Here is a 23,670-nt window from a genome sequence, read left to right on the forward strand (position 1 = left end):
AGCATTTGGATGGGTATATGAATAGGAAGGGTTTGGAGGGATATGGGCCGGGTGCTGGCAGGTGGGGCTAGATTGGGTTGGGATATCTGGTTGGCATGGACAGGTTGGACCGAAGGGTCTGTTTCCATGCTGTACATCTCTATGACTCTATGACTGTATTTTAAAGTGAGGGACAGAAGTACTGGTGTTGGAGCAGATCCACATATCCATTTAATGCTCAGGGAACTCTTTTGAAAAAAAGTTATTTACAGTTTGGTGAAGATGCCCAAATGGACTGTGACAGAATTCAGTGGGGATGAAAGCAGCAGCCTCTCTACATTGTCCCTTTGTCAGTCTCTGTTTGTATTTAGGTTCTCGCTGCTTCCCAACTGACCATTGAGAGAAAATTGTTAAACAGTTTAAATAATTCAACCTGGAAATTTAACATTCAAAGAAACCAGTTATCTAGAAATATTTGAGAGACCCAAGTAACTTATGAACCATACTATAGCATTTTGGGAGCAGAGTCATGGAAAGTACAAAATTTAATAAATCAAACAATTATTATTCCTCTTTTATAATGTTTTATGTTTCAGATAAATACTTCTATCTTTGGTGTTTTCTGTTCACGTACTTGTCATTCCACAACCCAGGAAATTCTGAAATCTAGAAATTACTCAATCCCAAACATTTCTTGCTGTCAAATATTGTGAACCTGCTGTCCACAAACTGGGGCTTCATAGCCGATAATCTTGGCAGTCTTCAGCACAGAAACCTTGGTACCAAAACAGGAGCTGTATACATTCTTTTGTTATCTTCATCTTTCAATCAGTTTCTGTAACCTACCTGTCCAATATCCACAGCCGGGTTTATGCTCTGTCCTGCATCAATCACAATGTCTGTCCTGATATTCTGCAAAACAACAAAACATATGGTCACTGTGCTATGCTGAGTAATGACTTTGGAGACCACAGTCCTAATCTCCTTTAGAGTATAAAACCATTAATCCCACGGTCATGTTGGGACCACATTGTGTGCCATTATTTTGAGGGCTCTTGTGGCACAGTGGCCGTGCCCTCTGTCTAGGCGAGAAGGTCCATGTTCAAGTCTCACCTGTTCCAGTGATGTGTCATAAAATGTCTGAACAGGTAAGAGGATGGGGGGTTGCAGAGGGCAGGCAGTTTGGAGGAGCTGTTCATGGGCCTGCTTCTGGACGTGGCTAAGGTAACCATCAACAGGTCCAGGCGGTAGGCGGTGGAGGATATTGTAATTCCCAACTGCCTGCCTCTCTTCTGTAGCTAGGCTCGTGCCTTGGTGTCATTGAATAGAGAGTATGCAATGTCACTTAACACCGTCACAGCTTTTACAGAAATTTGGGCACTGCGGAAACTGCAGTGCATTATCTCCCATTCCAAGTCAATTTTGATTCAGTTCTCTGCCTTGAATTCCCACTTTTTTTTCTTTTTTTTATCATGACACTGCCCCTGTCGGGCTTGTGTGTTAACCCGATTAATTCATTAACAAATAACAATTTTGTGGTGATCGGTTTCTGTCAAAGTAAAAAAATAAGTGCTGGGATGGTTTTACCTCTGATCCAGGTGATATGTCATAGCCTACTGGAGCAGGTTGAATTTAAAAAAAGGACTGGTCTGCTGGGCAATGTCATCCCAATCACTTGCCTCCTGCTGGTTCCTGACTTTTTAATAGGTTATTGTCTTTATCTAAAAGCAAGTGTACCAAAAACTTCCAACAAAACTCAAATATTTAGGTCCCAACCTTGGTCACTTGCAACCATGTTTCCACAATGGCTATCAATTCATACACATTTATTTCTATCTGTGTTAATAATTAATAATAAGTAATAATTAATCTATTTTGTTATGAATACATTCAAGTCCTTTAATTCTGACTGTTTAACATTTTTGCAATCGTTGGCTTTATCTACTGGGATGTTCTTAAATTTGTACACTGTTTCTTCCTGTCACACACTAGTTATCAATACCTAAATTGCTTCCCTACTTTGTTAACTTATTTTCCATCAATTTAACACATCTCCTCTCACATGTTCCCTTCACCTCTACTACTTAATTTAAAGCCCATTCTACCATCCTACTTATAAGAATCAACACAACACTGGTCCCAACACAACTCAGGTGAAGTCCCAAAAGTACAACTTCCATTTTCCCTAATACTGGTGACAGTGATTCATGAAATCAAAATCCATTTCTCCCACTAGTAACATATTCATTATTCTGATTTTAACTACCTTGTGCCAATTTGCTTATTGCTTGACTAATAATCCAGAGATTATCATTTTTGAGGTTCTACTTTTTAAACTTAGCTCCTAGCTGGTCATACTCTCTAAGCAAAACTTCTTTCCTAGTTCTACCAGCGTTGTTTGAACCCCATATGTCCCAGAACAAGTGGATCTTCATTTTCGCCACTTCCCCTACCTGGAAGTTATTCAAGCCCAGAGTAGATGTCCTGAAACCTGTCTTCTGGCAGACCATAGAGCTGTTTGGTCTCTCCCTCTTAGCTTCAGAGAACTGTACCTAACCCCTTTGCTATACTCTCCCAGCTACCACAATAGTGCAATTTAGTTCCTGACCCCTCAAATTAGGGCGGCATGGTGGCTCAGTAGTTAGCACTGCAGCCTCACAGCACCAGGGTCCCAGGTTCAATTCTAGCCTCGCGTGACTGTCTGTGTGGAGTTTGCCCATTCTCCCCGTGTCTGCGTGGGTTTTCTCCAGGTGCTCTGGTTTCCTCCCACAGACCAAAGATGTGCAGGTCAGGTGAATTGGCCATGGGAAATTGTCCATAGTATTAGGTGCATTAGTCAGAGGAAAATGGGTCTGGGTGGGTTACTCTTCAGAGGGTCGGTGTGGACTGTTGGGCTGAAGGGCCTGTTTCCACATTTTAGGTAATGTAACCTAATCTAAGTCTTCCTGTTTCACAGTGCCTTGGCCAGTTCACTCATCCACCTGGCATCTCCTGCTCTGATCCATTCAAGATGCAAGAACCTTAAACACTTTGGATAGCAATAAAGGCTAAGACTCCTCCACTTTTCCCTTCTCATTCCCCTATACCTGTCTCAATCACAGTCACACCCTTCTGTCCCTGGCCATATCAGACAGCCCCAGCGTAACGGGTATCACTGCCTTCTGAAATGATGTGTCCAGATAGCCTTGCCCCACTGTTTTGCAATGATGTGGACTCTGGTTCACCAACTGTCAGCTGAAGCTCCTTGAACAACAGTTACTATGGATGTCATCGCTTGAGATCACACCAGCATCCATCATTCTCACATACTGCAACCTCAACATATCACCTGTTCTGCCACCTTCATATGTTAATTATTTTATTTTTGTCTTCATTATTATAATCAAAACCCCTAATCGTAATAAGTTTTACTCCTGTTGATAAACTTTACTGTTCAAACTAAATCTCCCAATTATATATGAATTAAGTGCAATTTTAAATGAGAAAATATTCACCAACAAAGTACTTATCTGTTTTTCTGTGATGTCACACTGATGTTTCTCAGATCTGCTCTGCAACCACAAATCTTCCTCTCATTCTGTTTTATGACTCTCTTTGTCTGTTGTACTGTTGTCCCTCATGCTTTTTTTTATATGCAGTATGAAGTGAGGACTCTCTTGCTTTGCTGCTCTCTCCTCACCTCACTGTTTTTCAACACTCCATTTCCCTGTCTTGTTGATGCTCCATCCTATTTGAGCATTATTTCGTGGACTCTCTCTGCTTCCAATACTGCTCATTCCATCTTTCTTGATGCTTTACATGCTCTCTTTCACATACCGTGCCCTTTCTTCCCCTCAGACTGTTTTATATACTTTTGTTCTCTCACTCTCTCTTTCATTGCTGCTCCCTCAGTGTCGAGAGTGTGGTCCTGGAAAAAGCACAGCAGATCAGACAGCATCTGAGAGCAGGAGAATTGACATTTCAGGCATAAGCCCTTCATCAGGAGCGTCCCTCCTCATGCTCTTTATAGACTCTCATGCTCACTCTCTCTCGCTCTCTCTCTCTCTCACAATGCTTGCTGCTCTCTTCCCCTCACAATGTTTTATGGGCTCTCTTTCTCTGTGTCTCCATTGCGCTATCTTCTCTTTGTACAGTATTAAGGGCTCACGCTTTCTCTTGCCACTTCTTTCTTTCTCTCCCCCTTCCCAGCTTTTTCCCCTTCCCCCAAATAATTTTATGATCTTGCACTCTTCCTCTCTCACCACTTATTTCTCTTTCTCCCTGATGTTTTCTCCTGGCCTCATGCTGTTTTATAGACACTCTCTCACCTCTTTCCACTGCTATCTCCACCCACCATGCTATTTTATGGGTGCTCTCTCAAATGGCTGCTCTTTTCTCAACTTGGGCTGTTTTAAAGGCTCTGACTCTCAGTGTTACTCTCTTCTCCCCTTGCACTGTTTTATGGGCTCTCTCTCTGCTGTCTACTTCCCTTACTTCGCATATATAGTATACTATGATCATATTTGGGATTTGGCTTGTTTTAAAAATAGAGGCAGATGGGTTTTGGCTAATCTTATGAATGCGTTTCTTTTAATACATTAAGACAATTAATTTAGCTTTGACTTCAGAACACAAGATTCAAATTCTCAGTGCAGAGGTTCAGTTCACAAGGTAGAACACTTTCTCCTAGCAGGAGAATCCGGTCAATTCAGGGAGCCAGTGACGTCAATAGAAGTGGTTTCTATTCTGTGGAATTTCCAAGTCAGGAAAGTTTAGAAAGACGTCTTTAGGTTGATAAAATGAAAGCACAGGCATCAGAATTGTGAAAAGTTCATGCCCATGAACTTGGAAAGGAATTCTACAATTGTCTCCACAATCCAAGAGGAAGAACTTAGGGAAAGTCAGGTGAGTTATTTTTTAAAACCTGAGATTAGTGTGATTGTTTCCCTGGGATTGCATGGCTATGAAAGGTACATTGCGAATAGATTTTGTTTTGATATCTGTGTTAAGCTCTTTCTAATTACTTTCTCTCTAGCCCTGTCAACATCCTTGTAAAACTTTTCTGACCCCTTTCAAATTTCACAACATCGTTCCTATAGGAGGGAGACCAGAACTGAATGCAGTATTCCAAAAGTGGCCTAACCAATGTCCTGTACAGCCATAACATGGCCTCCCAACTGCTATACTGAATGTACTGACCAATAAAGGTAATCTTATCAAATGCCTTCTTCGCTATCCTGTCTACCTGACTCCACTTACATGGAACGATGAACCTGCACTCCAAGATCTCTTTGTTCAGCAACACTCCCCAGGACCATCCCATGAAGTGCATAAGTCCTGTCATGACAGACGTTTATAAAATCATGAGGGGCATTGATAGAATGAATAGCCAAGATTTTAATTCTGTACTTCCCCCAGCCCAGGTATAGGACATAGGTTTACGGTGAGAGGGGAACAATTTAAAAGGAACTAAGGGGCAGTGTTTTCATGCTGTACAGCTCTATGACTCTGTATAGGACACTTCTTTTTTCTTCTTTTCTATTATAAACCTGTTTTGTAAAAAACCATTGCAGCTTTATGTGAATATGTTTAAATGACTAACATTAACGTTAAACAACTGTAGAAATTAAATGTATGATCCATCAAGCTAGATTTCAATCTGGGATCTACAAATGCTAGAAATCAAGTAGGTCAGGCAGCATCCATGGAGAGAAAGTGAGCTAACGTTTCATGTCAAGATGACTCTTCATCAAAGTTGACATGATGAATGTGTTCTGAGGAAGGGTCACTGGACCCATAACATTATCTCTGATTTCTCTTCACAGAAGCTGGCAGACCTGCTGAGCTTTTCCATCAATTTCTGTTTTTGTTTTTGACATGGTGAATACTAAGAGGACAGGTTGCATTTTACAGTGTGTGGGAGGGGAAGGGTGGGGTTTGACCCCTTTTTTTATAAAGAGTCCTGCAGAAAGGGCATTCCATAGCTGGCATTAACAAGGGCAGAGTGGGACATCTGCCCCTTACTGGGGAGACTGAGGAACCAATTTGATTGATTAGTAGCTCAAGCAGTCCCAGTAACACCAAAAGTTTGCATGTTGCTAGGACTGCAAGCAGGTATGACAATACTATGGCTTTAAGAGATATATTTTGTCTTACACTTGCCTTTAAAAAGATAAAAGCTAGGGTCTAAGCTTTCTCCTTGGTATATTTAAAAGGGGTTTGGTCTGGTCCATAACACAGACTTTTGTGGATGGTAGCAATGGATCCTGGACCAAGGTACATCAGCAGCATTAGTTAGGAAGGGACATAGGAATGAGGTGTGGTGAGGGTGATGATCGGGGGTGGGTGCTCGTGATGGATTTTACAGAGCAGTTGGATGGGATGATAAGGAATGTCACAAGGCATGAAGCAGCACCCTAGAAAACAGTGACCTTCTTTCCTGCCCTTTGAAAATCTTTTTACCCTAAAGAAATAGGCTGTCTGTTCACACCTGACTGACCATGTAATGAATTGTGTCATGGGGTCAAGAATTTAGTGCTTAACCACTCTGTTTCATGGGGGTGAACTTGGAGTGAGAGTGCAGGTGATAGGCTGGGCAGCATGAACACTGGCCCCATTCCACATGTGCGCGCACGCACACATACACGTGTCAGGTCTGCACTGAGACCAGGAGTCCGAGCCAGTGTTGAGGCAGGGAGTCCAAGACCGAGAAGAAAGAAGACGTAAGAAGAAAAATAAACAAAAGAGAGAAAAAGAAACAGATGGAGTGGACGAGCTCAGGCTGAAGCATCCTACTACGCTGCCATTTTGGATGGTAGGACTACTATTGTGAGCAGTTTTGGCCCAAGTATCTAAGGAAGGATGTGCTGGCTTGGAGAGGTCCAGAGGAGGATTACATGAATAATCCTGGGGATGAACGGCTCTTCACATGAAAAACAGTTGAGGACTCAGAATCTGTACTCAAAGGAGTTTAGAAGAGGAAACATACAAAATACTGAGAGGCCTGGATAGAGCAGACCTGGAGAAGATGTCTCCTCTAATAGGGAAGACGAAGACCTGAGGGCACAGATTCAGTGTCGGGACGATCCTTTAGAATTGTATTGAGGAAGAATTTCTTCAAGCAGATAGTGATGAACCTTTAGAACTCATTGACACAGAAAGCTGGGGAGGCCAAGCCATTGAATATATTTAAGACTGAGATGGATTGGTTCTTGATTAGTAAGGCAATCGAGGGTTTCCAGAAGAAGACAGGAGACTGGAATTGAGAAACATATCAGCCATAATCAAATGGTGGATCAGACATGATTGGCTGAATGGCTTAATTTATTTTTTGTTCACTCATGGGATGTGGGCATCACTGGCTGAGCCCACATTTATTACCTATCCCTAGTTGGCCAGAGGGCAGTTAAGTGTCAAACACATTACTGAGAGTCTGGAGCCATGTGTAGGTCAGACCATGTAAGGGCAGTAGTTTCCTTCCTTAAAGGACATTGGTGAACCAGGTGGGATTTTCCCTTGCTGTTGACAATGATCATAATAAATTCAATAAATATCTGGAATTAGGAGTCTCAAATTCCACCATCTGCCATGGCAAGATTCGATCCCAAATCCTCAGAACATTACTAGGGTTTCTGGATTAATTTCCTCGTGATAATTAAACTAGGCCATCACCCCTTCTCCTAAATATTATGGTCTTATGAAGAGCAGTGAAGGCTGGTTCATTGAAAATATTCAGTATTAATTTTAGACACACTTAGGGAGTTGAGTACTATGGCTGCAGACAAGAAAATGAAGACCACAATCAGATCAGCCATTTTATTGAATGGTGGGGCAGGAACAAAGGACCAAATGGCCTATGCCTGCTCCTATTTCTTCTGCTCATAAAACCCCATTAAAATCAGCATTTCTAGAAGAGGGGTCTGTTTCAAATTGAGAGTCATGCTATAGGAGAGGATCAGACTCACAATGCATTGACTGTGCCTTCATACTCTTCAAAACTGCAATTGCATTGAAAATTCTTGTTTCACAAAGAAAATAAATAGAACTTTGTTCACATTTCCTCACTAATTGTCCATCTTATCTATAAGATTCCACATCCTGCTATAATTTCAGACTCACCTTATGGTCTCCTGTCAGACAGTCAATCTCCACCTCAGAACAAGCTGCTCCAAAAACAAAGTAGCTGGCTGTGGTTCCTTCACCTTTTTCCCAGTCGATGCTTACATCCTCACCCCTAAAATGGCCAACACATACATCCTTTCACTTCACAGGGATATTAGTAATGATCACTGAGATAACTACATTGAACTCTTAAAAACGTTTGATTCACAGTTCACAAAGGAGCACTGTTCGAAATGGAAAGGATGGTGAAGGTGCATTTTCTAACTTGCTTTGTGTCAAAACTAATAAGCAGAGTCATTCAGAGTAAGGATTTGCAGCAAAAGAAGCCAAATGGAATAAATTGACCAATGCGTCTCTTGGGTCAAAGACAGATTAGTGACTGTTTTGTATCGTTACATTTATGAACATTGCACATTGTACCTTGTAAGCTTCACAGCGTAGCAACTCAAAACATTCTGCACAGTCCGGTACAAAATCACCCTGTTACCATCCATGAGCAGTCATACAAAGATTTAAAGGAGCTTGATATTTAAACAATTGGTCAAAGCACTCCAAAACAAAATATTCCCATGTCGTGAGTGGACTCTACCTTGTGTTTCTTATGACTCAAAACTCCACACCTACCTATAGCCCATGTCCCATTGATTCATGAATGGAATCTCAGAGGTGGTTTTGGGAGATGGACAGCTAATCCCCTTGCAAAATTGTTTCATTTTGGAAAATATCAACATCAATCCATCATTTGACATTTCGTTGAACCATCTTCTAATCCAGCATTCTTTCCCAGGAGCTATGGATCACTGAACTTTGCATAATCTCCTCTTCCTCCTACCAACGGTAATTTTTTTCCAGATTTAATCATGGTGTCCCCTAATCTTCTTTTCTCACAAGTGTAAGTATTGTTGGCAAGACCAATATTTCTTGCCCTTCTTAACTGCCTAATTGGTGAGCTGCTTCTTGAGCAGCAGCAGTCAACATGCTGAAGGTAATTCCCAGAATGCTGTTTTGTAGAATTTCAGGGTTTTGACACAGTGACAATGAAGAAAAAGTGATGTATTTCTTAGTCAGGTTGATTTGTTACTTGGATAGGAACTTGCAGATGGTGTTCCTGTGTACTTCATATCCTAACCTTTCAAATGGTAAAGGTTGTGGGGCTTGCAAGGTTACTAGTAACCTTGAAAAGTTGCTGTAGTGCATCTTACAGAAAACAATGTGGACAAAGTTGATATTTAAGGTGAATAGAGTGAAGATCAAGTGGTCTGAAATATGTTGAGCTTCTTAAGTATAATCTAAAAAACTATTTTCTATTTACGTTCTGTACTCTCCTGCTCTTCTACACTTGATCCTGAGAAGAAATGATCTTACGTATGAAGCAAAATTTAAATGTAGTCAATGCCACAGAATTCCTAAGATTCTATTCAGTCAAGGTGATCCACCAATGTATAGTTTCAGTTGAAATTAACAGTTACACTTACTTAAAGAAACCAGTTGTTGATAAGCTGACCTTGTTTTTCAAAGCTTCTTTCACCTGTCAAAACACATTATGTTGTTCAGTGTCTTAGTAAAGTACAAAGTAAAGATATTTTAATAATGGTAAAGTATTAGGTAAGGTAGGAATATAAATTTTAAAAAACTAGCAAGTTTTATGAATCAGAGTCATAAATTAACTGCAAATGTGAGACATGACAATGAAGTACAATTATTGCATGTCAGTGAACTGCATTACCAAGACACATTAACATGGTGCATATATCAAATGTAAAATTGGAAAACAAAGAAAAAGACCAGGATTTATCTCATGCCTTTCACAACCACAGTCCTTCCCAAAGTTCTTCACAAGTTAGAAAGTAGTCCTGAAGTTTAGTGACTGTTGTGCACATAGCAATCTCCCACTAGCAAAATGATAATGGCAGATTATTTGGTTTTGTGATGTTGTTTGAGGGATAATTATTGGTCAGCACTTCAGTGTTACCTGCTCTGATCTTATTTGATATAGCCTGATAAGTTCTTTTATGTTTTCCTCTGAGGTCCTCGGTTTAAATCTCATCTGTAAGAGGTCTCCTCCAGCACTGCAGTGTTGGCCTTGATTTTATGGTGAAGTCCTGGAGTAGGACTTGAATGCATAACTCTCTGATTCAGAGGTTAAAGACTTAATACACACAGTCACAGCTAATTAGTCAACTATTGAACCCCTACTGCTGACTGCAGAAGCATCAGGATTGGTTACACGAATGCACATCATAAATCATGCACAATTTATCCTGATGTGTTTCAGATTATGCCAGGAACATCAGTGGCATATGCAACTGAAGAACATAAAATCCCACTTCAGATTCTGCTTTATTATGGGGACAGGAGCAAATTACTGCAGATATTGGAAACTGTACTGAAAACAAAAAATGGTGAAAATCACAGTGAGTCAGGCACATCCATGGAGAAAGAGCAAGCAAATATTTCAAGTCTAGATGACTCTTCATCAGAGCTGATGTGAAATGTGGAGGGGGCAGCATTTATGCAATGATGTTGGGGGGGGGGGGTGCAGTGCTGGGAGTCAGTGAGTGTTGATAGTTCAGATTAACTGATCAGATTGTGAGAATGGTAGAACAACAGTATGTCTACCTGCCAGACTGGAAGGAACATGCAGTCCCACTGATATTGGGGGAGGGGAGAGAGGATACAGTGACAGAGAATGTAACAAGTAAAGCGAAAATAAAGGGAAAGGAATGTGAGTTATTATGGGGATAAACCATAATAACATTTAGGCAAATGTCGTCTGAAGCAAATTTAAAATGCTCTGTGTGGCTAATTCACATTATGAAAACTGAAAGAACTGCGGATACTGTAATACAGAAACAAAAACAGAAAAAGCTGGAAAACCTCAGCAGGTCTAGCAGAATCTGTGAAGAGAAATCAAAATTAATATTTTGGGTCTGGTGACCCTGCCTCAGAACTGTTGGTAGCTAGGAAAATACCAGGTCATATGCTGAAGATAGGTTTGGGGGAGGGAGTAAGGAGTAAACAATAGGTGGGAACAGAGCCCAAAGAGAGAAGAACATTTGGATATACAAAGGAATTAATAATGGTCTGACTGGGAGGCTGAATATCTGTTAATGGAGACTGTTAGTGGTGAATAATAGGTAGTATGTAATGACAGACTGTGTGACAACAAGGCCTGGTGTGTGAGGTAGGGGACTAGGATATGGGGGAGTTCAGGCTCTAAAATTATTAAACTCGATATTGAGTCCTGAGGGCTGCAGGGTCCCAGAGGAAAATGAGGTGTTGTTCTTCCAGCTTGTGCTGAGCTTTGCTGGAGCACTGCAGCAAACCTGAGACAGAGATGTTGGCCAGGGAACAGTGGTGTATTAAAGTGGCAGGCAACTGGAAGCTCAAGATCTTTTTTTGCAGGTAGAATGTAGATGTACAGGAAGTGTTCACCTAGTCTACGCTTCGTTTCCCCAATGTAGAGGAGACCACATTGTGAGCAGTGAATACAGTAGAAGTGCAGGTGAGGTGCTGCTTCACATGGAAGCTATGTTTGGGTCCTTGGATACTGAGGAGAGAGGAGGTAAATGGTCAGGTGTTACCCCCTTCATTGGTTGCAGGGGAAGGTGCCTTGGGGTTTGTTTAGTTGTTGATAAATGGAGATCTTAACCAAGAATCATGGCCTCAAACTGGGTGATTTTTTTTAGTTATAAGACTATTTATTACTTACTGAATAATAATACAAAATAATAAACATGAATAATTCATGCAAGTTGGAGTAAACCCATACAAATGGCTTTTTTGCAAAATCCTCCTGGTACTGTTTGCAAAAATGTCATATTTACAAAGCAATAACCCAATGTAATTCTAATGAGAACTTTAATAATAATTGACATAAACTAGAACATTTTGTGGTAGACTCAATTCTAATTTAATTTACTCCTTAAGACCAGGTTTCAGTTTGAATCTCAAAATTTAATTTAGGATGGCTGCCTAGTTGCAAATGATACAGTCGCTGATTAGTTCACTCTAACGAACGCTCAACCTGTGCATGTGCACAAACTGCTGCCCCAGCGTCATGGTGGAAACAAATGTTGCCTTGTTAATAGGATGCGTTATTCAGGTATGTAAGCAGTTGTGACCTGTACATATATGGTGTTATAATAAGGATGGCATAAATGAAACACACAGAATAAACTGCTATCTTCAACATTTGGGATTGTTTGCTTTGTATCTGATGAAGATTGGAATAATGTGACTGAAGCTTTCAGATTATGAAGAGAATTAACAAAGGTGATCTAGGAAGATAATTCTCTGAAGTGAAGAGATTAAATCATGGGAGATCAATGGATGTCCCTGCTGCTCTGAGTAATATTGATCCATCAACCAACATCATGAAACTAATAAGAATTAGATAGCCGCCAAAATTGGGTACAGGGGCTTGTAACTGTAATTAACCTATACGCATTCAAAGTGATACAAGTGATATGTAAACATCATGATGTTTGCTGATTGCAGTGACAGTGACATGCAGCTCAACACTGTTAGCACCTAAACCTATTCTGCACTTATAGAGGCAGGTTGCAGGGGATGAAAGGAATGAAAATTTAGTCAAAAACCTGGCAAACTTTACAAAATGCTATAACAGACCCTAAGGATTCCTTGAGAATACGATAGATCCTTGGATACTATGATGGATCTTTGGCTTTGGTTTGCCCAGGAGGAGAGAAAGTCCATTCTCTTTGGGGGCAAGTCAACCTTGAAAGCACACGCAGTCTGGTGAGTCCAACACCATTTGCCTGGTTATTCTTAAATGCTATATAGTAATCCTTTGCATCACTGCTAGCTGCTACATTACTATAGGCCTCCCTATAGACAGCAACGGTGAGGGGAACAGATATGTAAGCAGATCATGGAAATATATTAAATAAATACAACAGGGTTGTTGTAGTGGATGAATTTAACTTCCCCAATAGTGACTGGTTCTTCCTTAGTGCCATGAGCTTAGGTGTCGCAGGATTTGTTAGGTGGATCTCGAGGGTTTCTTGAAACAATATGCAGATTGTCCAACTAAGAGGCTGTACTAGATCTTGCACTGCGGAATGAGCCTGGCCAGGTAAACACAGTTTCAGTGGGGAAACATTTTGGGAACGATGATCATAATTTTAGAAGTTTTAGGATAGTTATGGATATGGATAAAACTGGTCCTTGGGTGAAAGTACTAAATTGGGGAAAGCTGATTCCAACAGTATTAGGTAAGAACATAAGAAACGGATTGGGGTGGCTTTTTGAGGGTAATTTCACATTGACATGTGAGAACCTTCTAAAGGCCAGTTGATCAGAGTCTATGACCAGCATGTTCCTGTGAGGATAAAAGATAAGGATGGCTAGATTCGGAACCTTGGACGATAAGAGATATTGAAAGTTTCATCAAAAAGAGAAAGAAAACATTTGGGAACTTGAAATCAGACAAGACCCTTGAGAAATATAAAGGAAGCAGAAAAGAACTTCAACAAGAATTCAGGAGGGCCAAGGGGGGCCATGAAGTGTCCTTGGTGAGAGGATTAAGGAGAATCCCAAGGCATTTTATATCTATATTAGAAGCAAGAGGGTAGCTAGGGAAAGGGTAGATCCACTCAAAGACAAAGGATGTAACTTAGGTGTAAAGCCAGAGAAAGTGGATAAGGGGGTCCTTCACATGTACTTCATATCAGTATTCACAAGGAGGAGGACATGATGATGATAAGATTAGAGAGGGGTATGTTGATATTCTGGGCCATAACAATATTAAGAAAGAAATGTTGCTGGGTTTGTTGAAAATCATAAAATAGATGAGTCGGATAGTGAAGAAGGCAAGGGAGAAGACTGCTGGGGCCTTGACAGAGATCTTTGTATTCTCTTAGGAGACTGGAGAATAGATGATATTGTTCCTTTGTTTAAGAAGGACAACAGGGATAATCAAAGAAATTATAGGCCACTGACCCTTACATTAGTGGTCTGGAATTTATTACAGAAGATCCTTAGGGACAGGATTTATTCATATTTGGAGAAGAATGAACTTATTAAGGATCGTCAGCCTGGCTTTGTGAGGGGCAGGTTTTATCTTACAAATTTGATCTTTTTTTGAGGAAGTAATGAAAACGATTGATGGAATTAGGGAAATGGATATTGTTTACATGGACTTTACTAAAGCATTTGACAAGATTCCTCTTGATAGATGGATCCAGAAGACTAAGTCACATGGGATCCATAGTGAGTAAGTCACATGGGATCCATAGTAAGTTTGATACAAAATTGGCTTGGTCATAGAAGACAAAGGGTAGTTGTGGAGGGATGTTTTTTGACTGGAGGTCAAATGATATTCCACAAGGATCAGTGCTGGGACCATTGTATATAAATGATTTGGATGAAAATATTGGTGGTCTGATTAGTACGTTTACAGACAACATGAAAATTTGAGTTTGGACTGTAAGGAAGGTTGTCAAAGGATACAGCAGGATATAGATCAGTTGGAAAGAAATGGCAGATGGGGTTTAATCCAGACAAGTGTGAGATGATGCATTTTAGGAGGTCAAATGAAAGAGTAAATATACAGTAAAAGCCAGGGCTCTTAGTAACAGTGATATATGGAGGGATTTTGGGGTCCAAGTCTATAGCTCCATGTAAGTGGTAACACAAGAAGGCATATGGCATTGGTCAGGGCATTAAGGATAAAGGTTGAGAGTGTGCAAAAGAGGTTTATCAGGTTGTTGCCTGAATTGCAGTAGCTCTAAGGAGAGGTTGAACAAACTTTTCGCTAGAGTGTCAGAGGCTGAGGGGCCTGATAGAAACATGTAAAATTATGTGAGGCATGCATTGTGTGAATAGTAAGAATTTCATTTCCTAGGATGGAAATGTCAAATACTAAGGGGCATTGTTTTAAGGTGAGAGGGGGCAAGTTTAAAGATGATGAATGAGACAGATTATCTTACACCGAGGACGGTAGGTGGTCAGAATACAATGCCAGGGAACAGTTATGTGTCAGAGCTTTTGCAATAATAAGAAGTGCCTTCTCCATGTTCACCTGCACCTTTTGCAGGCATCATGATCTGTAAGCAACTCAGAACTTAAACAATTCAAACAACTATGAGAAGGTAAGTAACAACTAGCTCACAGATTGATGAAGCACGCTACTGTTGGCAGTTAAGGGAAGGCGGAGTGCCTTCATGCTACAGGACATGTAAAACCAGAGCAGCAACTTCCAAAATGGTATAACTGGTATTAAATCAGCATTACACACTTTTCTGATATGATGATCTGCTTACTCCTATTGCTGTTAATGGTGGTTGATCTTTGATTCAATGATGACATCTAATCAGTGTCGTGAGTTTCTGCTGTAGATCTGCAGGCAAGCATGCCAATTCTCAACTCTCAGATTCTTGAGAAGATGAGGCAGTACATTATATGATGTAGTACAACTGTGTAATTTGTTTTCTCTCTCTGTGTTACTATTCTACCTTATCATTTAGGTATTTGGACCTAAAACATGCTGCAGTTTGATTGTCATATTGTTGCCATTTTAAGCTCCACCTAGTCATTAATGTTAATGTTACCAGGTAGGAGGAAGAGGTGAGGCAGGGGAGGCCCAGAGATCCAGGTATTTTCTTGGAACCTGGGTTTGAATCCCACCATGGCAGATTGTGGAATTTGAAATCAATAAAATTCTGGAATGAGAGTCTTGTCATTTGTCATAAAAACCCATCTGGTTCACTTATGTTCTTTAGGGAAGGAAACTGCCATCCTATCTAATGTAGCCTACAAAGTGACTCCAGACTCACAGCAATATGGTTGACTCTTATCTGCTATCTGTGGATTTAAGAATGGGCAACAAATATTGAGGAGAAAGTGAGGTCTGCAGATGCTGGAGATCAGAGATGGAAATGTGTTGCTGGAATATTGGCCCAGCTATTGACTAGCACATCCCATGAATGAATAAATAAAATTTAAAGATGAGGCTCATAGTGTCTTTGTTGCATTTTCTTTGTCCTTCCCTGCTTGACAACAAAGATTTGCGTAGGTAAACAAAACTCTTTGTGTACAGACCAATTGTCATACCAAATTGACAATCTACATTAAGACCTGGACTGTGTATAGGGACACAAGAGTGCTACAGAAATTCCACTAGTAATATACCTCCACTGCATTCTCCAGATTCAGTAGGAGGACCCTATTACTCAGAAACACTAAGCTCCTTTGTGAAGTCAATTTTACAAGCACTCAAGCAAGACTCCTTCAAAATCAACCATGTTGGACTGGACACTGTGTCCAAAAAACTGAACAGCATTCTCTCTTTTGCTCTCAAAGTGGATGGATGTAGTTAAATTTGAGAAGGTGCAGAAAAGATTTACAAGTATGTCAGAGGGTTTGAGCTATAGGGAGAGGCTGAATAAGCAAGGACAATTTTTCCCTGGAGCATTGGAGATTGAGGGGTGATCTTATTGAGGTTTGTAAAATCGCGAGGGGCATGGATAAGAAGAATACCCAAGGTCTTTTTGCTTGAATGGGGAGTGCAAAACTAGAGGGCATAGGTTTAAGGTGGGAGTGGTTAGATTTAAAAAGGAACTGAGGGGTAATTTTTCCCCAACAGAGGATGGTGCTTGTATGGAACGAGCTGCCAGAGGAAGTGGTAGAGGTGGGTACAATTACGACATTTAAAAGGCAAGTTGATGGGCGTATGAATAAGAAGGGCTTAGCGGGATATTGGCCAAATGCTGGCAAATATGACTAGGTTAGATTGGGATGTCTGGTCATCACATATGACAGAGTCTGTTTCTGTGCTGTATGACTCTGGGATGCCAAGATGATAAATGGCCAGGATTCCTTTTGCAAATAATTGTCTATAATGTAGGCTGTAATGCACTCACCAAAATGGCATTCCGCATGAACCACCCTGGAAGTGATCAGATCCAGAAACAGCACAGACCATATTTTGGCCATAAATTATCACCCTTAGCTCTGGTACTAATGGCTTTGTCAGAGCCAGATTTTGCATTATTATCACATAGCTGCTTTTGGGGGCTTGCTATGCCCAGATTGGCTGCCAGATTTCCTTTGTTGCAGCAGTAATTTGAAAAGTTCCTCAGTGGCTTTAAAGTGCTTCATGATGCCCTGAAAAATTGTAAGGTTCAATATGATGTGATTTGGTTTTAAATGTTCTTTTATTAAAACTGTCTGAATAAGTGACTCACCCAGTCATTCCAGGTTCCTTTTGGATTTTCATCCATGAAAGGTTGCAGTCGCTGCAAAAGACTTTGACAAGCATCCTGACAGAAACAGGACCAAACCATGATTAGGGAAATGCCACATCAGGAACTATAATGACACAGAAAAATACTCCAGAACCAGAATCCAAATGAAGTGTAAACAACCATTAACATCTCAGGAACTAAGACATCCCTGGTAAAATATGTGTTTAATGTATGTGTTAAACCAGCTTTAGACAACTCAGTGATATTAGTAGGAAATTGCAATCATAAAGACCAGATTGGGTAAGGACTTCAAATGAACTCCATAGGTGCTTGTTTCCTCATACTTTGGGAAATAAAACTGGTCACCTGCCCTCTTGACCATGAAGAGTTGAGGCTCCAGTGAGATCGGGTGGGAATCATGAACTACAACGTTGCTTTCACAGATTAGAAGTGTTTTCACATCACAGTGATCATTTGTTGAGATCTGGTGTGTTCTCAATCCTCATGTTGTCCCAAGGGTAGCTGGGTCATGTGAGCAAGGGTTAGATTGGTGAGCCTTGTGCTGACTGATGTCTAATGGAATAAGTACAGAAAATGATGAAGATACTATAATGTCTGCCAAGCATCTGTGGAGAGACAAAGACATAGAGTTAATGTTTCCTCTGGGGAACTACCATTTCCGAGAGCTTCTTGCCAATCAAACCTCACCAGAAATGGGCATTGGTGAGCAGGGTAGCATTTGTGAGGATTTTAAAGTGCATTTTGAGTGGGAGCAGCGGCCGAGTTGAGGTGAACCCGGGGGGCTTGGATCGGCGCAACATCGAGGGCCCAAGGGCCTGTACTGCGCTGTATTCTTCTATGTTCTATGTTCTATGTTCTATAAAGTACCCACTCAAAAGAAGTAATGTGGAGCAATATAACTTTGAGCTGCCAGTTCTGTATCATGGTATTCATGGAGGCCTGAATACAGTGATTAGTTTCAGTTCCTTCCTCCTCACAGCAACCCAGGCCATTCACTAGTGATCTTACTTCATCCAAGCATAATTTCCCATATTACCTTCACAGCCATGCCATTGAGATCAGTGCTGAAGGAAGCTGCAGTAGGGGTGGTGTTAGGCACCTTTTCAGTGGAGGTTTCACTCAGGTGGATAGCAGACATTGGAATCTTCAACTCATGGCTGGCAATCTGAAAGGTCAGGAAGGAATAGGAGATAGCTCAGTCAAGAATAGATTGTCTAATAAGAACGGATCACCTCATGCCAACCATCACGACAAAGCAGCAGAAATGATAGATGCATTGATTATAATCTTCCAAAATTCCTTCGATTCGGGAAGGGTCCAAGTGGATTGGAGCACTTTAATTCAAGGAGAAAGGGACAGAGAAAGTAGCAAATTTTCAGCCAGTTAGCCTGTTATCTGACATAGGGAAGATGCTGGAATCCCTCATTAAGAAAGTTACTTAAAAAATACTTAGTAATACTTAGAAAATTGTATGTGGTTGGCCAAAGCTGACATAGTTTTATGTAAGGGAAATCATAATGACATAATGTACTGCAGTATTTTGATAAGGTAATAACTGTAGTGGTTAAATTTGCTGATGACATTAATATAGGTAATAAATTAACTTGTCAATAGAAGGTAGAAAGTCTGCAAAGGTATATAGACAGGTTGAGTGATTGCCAAAGTTTTGCCCAGATGGAACACAATGTATGTAAATGTGAACTTCTCCATTTTGGCAGAGCAAGTAAAAACGTAGTATAGTATTTAAACAGAGAGAGATAGCTGAATCCACTGTCCAAATTGATCTGGGTATCCTGATATGTAAATCACAAAAAAAGTTAGCTTGGAGGTATAGCAAGTGGTTACAAAGAAAAGTGGAAAGTTGTCATTTTTGCAAGTGGAATGGAATATAAAACATAGGGAAGTTTTACTGTAGTTGTACAGGACATTAGTAAGGCCACATTTGGAATACTGTGTACAATTTTGGTCTCATTAGTTAAAAAGAAACATAATTGCTTTTAAAGCTATTCCGAGAAGGTGCACTTAATTCATTCCTGAGAGAACAGCGTACCTTATGACAAAAAGTTGAATAGGTTAAGTTTAGAGACTAGACAGATAAGAGATGATTCAATTGGAACAAAAAACATCTTGAGGGCTGTATATAGTGGTTAGTGGGAAGATGTTTTCTCTTGTGATGGGACCACAGAGAACATAGTTTAAGAATAAGTCTCCCTTTTAAGATAGATACAAGAATGAGTTTTTCTCTCAAAATATCATTAGTTCCTTAGAATATAGTGGAAGCTAATTCTTTGAATTTTTTGAATGTTGAACAAAATAGATTTTTGATAGACAAGGGAACCAAGTGTTATATGATACAGACAGCAAAATAGAGCCATGGCCACAACCAAATAAGTCAGGATCATGCTTGAAGGACCAAAAAGCCGACTTATTCTCTGAAATACAATGCTCCTAAGGCTCGGGCTACTGCTTCAAATTTCAAGCTTCTTGTGCACCGCAGTCTCTCTGGGGGGTGTATTTGAAATTTCCATCACCACATCTTTCAAACTCAACCATACAAATACATGGGTTTAAACAAGCTGGTCAGCATATGTTGTGCTCAGAGGCTCCCAAATACCATAGAATTCTTCCCAATTTTCCCAGTCTCAACGAACAGCAGGAGCCCCAAGTTGTTCTATATTAGGCCAGGATCTCATTGGGGATTGGCGGCTCTTCTGGATTTGTGGGTTTCTGTCTCTAGCAAAGCAGTTCTGTGAATGACAAAATACAATCAGGAGAAAGAAGCCAGACCAATTTTCTTTTTCCTCTTCCCAACCCAGAGTCACTGAAGCCTAGCTCTGATTTTAATTCTAGATTATATATAACTGCTGGGACCTGGTGGTCAATAATTAAATGCATCATCTGAGCCAGTAACAACAGAAGTTTCCAAATTCTAATCTTAGCCAACATATTAGTTAGAAGTGTAGAATGTCCGTGCTCAGATCTTTGAAGGTAGAGAGTGTGGAAAATGGCAATAAGTAAAGTCAGGGAGGATTACTTACCACAGATGCCTAACCTTTGCTGGAAGGTCACCAAATGTGGACCTTGGGAAAGGACAGAGTCCAATTTGCCTCTTGCTGAAGAACCTTGCAAGCACTCACAAGTAAGAAAAGAGAAACTCTGCATAATTGCCACTTCCATTATAAGACAGTCAGCACAAAAGAACCTGATTACCTGAAGAATCTTAGTGTGAAGGCCTTGTCCCAGCTCTATGCCACCATGGGTCAACAAAACAGATCCATCCTCATAAACATGGAGCAAAGCTCCAGCCTTCAAAACAAAAAGATGCTTAAATTAATAATCAACTCTCTCACATTTGCAGCTCCCTGGGTCCAACATATGCCATCAATCCATCCATGTACCTATCCAAATGTCTTTTAAACATTGTAATTGTACCCACATCCACCACTTTCTCAGGAAATTCATTCCACATACGAACCATCCTCTGTGTATAAAAGTTGCATCTTATGTATTTTTTAAGTCTCTCTCTCTCTCTCTCTCTCACCTTGAAATGGTGTGCCCTGGTTTTGGAAAAGACAACTACCATTATTTTATAAATTTCTATCATATCATTTCTCAACCTCCTACACTTAAGTAAAAAAATCCCAGCCTATCCAGCCTTTATAGATCAAACCTTCCTTCCCCGTCAACATCCTGGTAAATCTCTTCTGAACCCTCTCCAACTTGATAATATCCTTTCTATAACTAGACGACCAGAACTGGACAGTTATCCAGATGAGGCCTCAGCAATGACCTGTATAACCTCAACATGACTTCCCAGCTCCCACACTCAAAGGACTGAGCAATGAAGGCAAGTGTGCCAAATGCCTTCCGAACCATCCTGTCTATGTGTGATGCAAACTTTGAAGAATTATGTACTTGCACCCCTAGGTCCCTCTGTTCTACATCACTACACAAGACCCTATTAATTGTATAAGCTCTACTCTTGTTTATTGCACCAAAATGCAATACCTCGCATTTATCCAGATTGAACTCCATCTGCCATTTTTCAACCCATTTGGTCAAGATCCTTTTGTAATCATAAAAAAATTATTGTCATCCACAAACTTATTAACCATGTCTTCTATACTCTCATCCAAATAATTTATATAAATGACAAACAAATGAGGACCCAGAACCGATCCCTTGTGAAAGTTCCGCATGGTAGATTTATTAGTAAAATTAGGTCACAGGCCTCCAGTCTGAAAAGCAACCCCTCCACCATTACGCTCTGTCTCCTCCCATTAAGTCAATTATGTATCCAATTGGGCAAGTTCACCCTGAATCCCATGTGACCTAATTTTACTAATAAATCTACCATGCGGAACTTTATGAAAGGCTTTACTAAAATCCAAATAAACAACATCTAATGCTCTGCCATCATCAAACTTTTTGGTAACTTTCTCAAAAAAACTCAATCAAGTTTGTGAAACATGCGTTTCCTTGCACAAAACCATGCTGACTATTCTTAATCAATTTTTGCCTCTCTAAATGTCTATAAATCCTACCTTTTATAATCACTTCAAACAATTTACCCACAAGCAAAGTCAGACTCACAGGTCTATAATTCCCTAGTTTTTCCTTACAACATTTCTTAAACAAAGGTATAATATTAGTCACCTTCCAGTCATCAGGCATATGGATGATGCAAATATTTCTGCAAGGAGTCACATAATTTCCTCTCTTACTTCCCACCACGATCTGGCATACCTTAAATCAGGTCCTGCAGATTTATCCACCTTTATGTTCTCTAAGACCTTCCAAACTTTCTCTTCTGTAATGTGAACTGTTTTTAAAACATCAAAGTTTATTTCTTTGCATTCTCTAGACTTCATTTCTTTCTCCACAGTAAAAACTGATGTGAAATATTCACTTAGTATATCTCTCATATCCTGAGATTCAATGCAAAGATGACTTCTTTGATCTTTAAAAGGCCTACCCTCTCTCTAGTTATCCTCTTCTCTTAATATATTTGTAGAATCTCTTTGGATTAACCTTAATCTTATCTGCCAATGCTATCTCATAACCCGTCTTTGCCTTCCTGATTTCTCTCTTAAGAATGCCTCTACACTCTTTATATTGTTAAAGAGATTCAATTGTCTATATCTAAAATAAGATTCTCTTTTGTTCTTGAACCTCAATATCTTTATTCATCCATTGTTCCTTAATCCTACCAGATTTACCAATCACTCTAACAGGAATAAAATGCCTCTGAACTCATCATCACACTCTTGAATGCCTCCCATTTGCCAGAAGACCTTTTACCTGTGAACAGTCTATTCCAATCAACTTTTGAAAGTTCTTGTCTCATACCATTAAACTTTACCTTATTCTAATTTAAAAACTTTAATTTTTATGGAAAGCTTCTCCTTTTCCATAACCATTTTGAAACTAATAGAATAATGATCGTGAGACACAAAGCATTCCCCTCCTTTTAACTTCAGTCACCTGCCCTGCCCTATTGCCCAAAAGGAGGTCTAAATTTGCTCCTTCTCTAGTAAGAGCATCGTCATATTGATAAAGAAAATTTTCTTGAACACGTTTGAAAAATTCTTCACCATCCAAACCTTTAACATTGTGGTAGCCCCAGCCAATGTTTGGAAAATTAAAATCTTCCCTTATTACAACCTGATCATGCTTATACATATCTGAGATCTCCCTATATAATTGTTTCTCAATTCCCTTCTTACTATTGGGGGAGCGATAGTACAATCCCATCAAAGTTATCTTTCCTTTATTTTTTGTAATTTCTACCTATATATTTTCACTGGACGATTTTTCAGAAATATTTTCCATAGTTACAGCAGTAATGTGTTCCTTAATCAAAAACACCAACTCCTTCCCCTCCCTACTTGCCTCCATTTCTCAGCCAAGTTTCTGTCATAACTTGGCTGAGAAATGGAGATGATACGAAGATAGGTGGAGTTGTGGACAGTGAGGAGGGCTGTTGTCGGCTGCAGAGGGACTTAGATATGATGCAGAGCTGGGCTGAGGAGTGGCAGATGGAGTTCAACCCTGCCAAGTGTGAGGTTGTCCATTTTGGAAGAACAAATAAGAATGCGGAATACAGGGTTAACGGTAGGGTTCCTAGTCAGGTGGAGGAACAGAGGGATCTTGGGGTCTATGTACATAGATCTTTGAAGGTTGCCACTCAGGTGGATAGAGTTTGTAAGAAGGCCTATGGAGTATTATCGTTCATTAGCAGAGGGATTGAATTCAAGAGTCATGAAGTGATGTTGCAGCTGTACAGGACTTTGGTTAGGCCACAGTTGGAGTACTGTGTGCAGTTCTGGTCGCCTCACTTTAGGAAAGATGTGGAAGCCTT

The 23,670-nt window shown here is 40.2% G+C and overlaps 1 protein-coding gene across 1 annotated transcript in view; it reads right to left on the reverse strand.

The window, feature by feature from the left end:
* Positions 1-23,670, reverse strand: part of LOC122551442 (aldehyde oxidase 2-like) — a 109,311-nt gene that overhangs the window by 3,754 nt on the left and 81,887 nt on the right. The window contains exons 22-27 of the mRNA XM_043693363.1: positions 20,520-20,615; positions 18,346-18,474; positions 17,289-17,363; positions 9,555-9,607; positions 8,077-8,191; positions 826-891 (exon numbers count right to left, since the gene is read on the reverse strand). Coding sequence (XP_043549298.1) covers positions 826-891; positions 8,077-8,191; positions 9,555-9,607; positions 17,289-17,363; positions 18,346-18,474; positions 20,520-20,615 — 534 coding nt within the window. The remainder of the gene's footprint in view (positions 1-825; positions 892-8,076; positions 8,192-9,554; positions 9,608-17,288; positions 17,364-18,345; positions 18,475-20,519; positions 20,616-23,670) is intronic.

Source organism: Chiloscyllium plagiosum, chromosome 7 (assembly GCF_004010195.1).
Source record: "Chiloscyllium plagiosum isolate BGI_BamShark_2017 chromosome 7, ASM401019v2, whole genome shotgun sequence".
Taxonomy (NCBI): Eukaryota; Metazoa; Chordata; class Chondrichthyes; order Orectolobiformes; family Hemiscylliidae; genus Chiloscyllium; species Chiloscyllium plagiosum.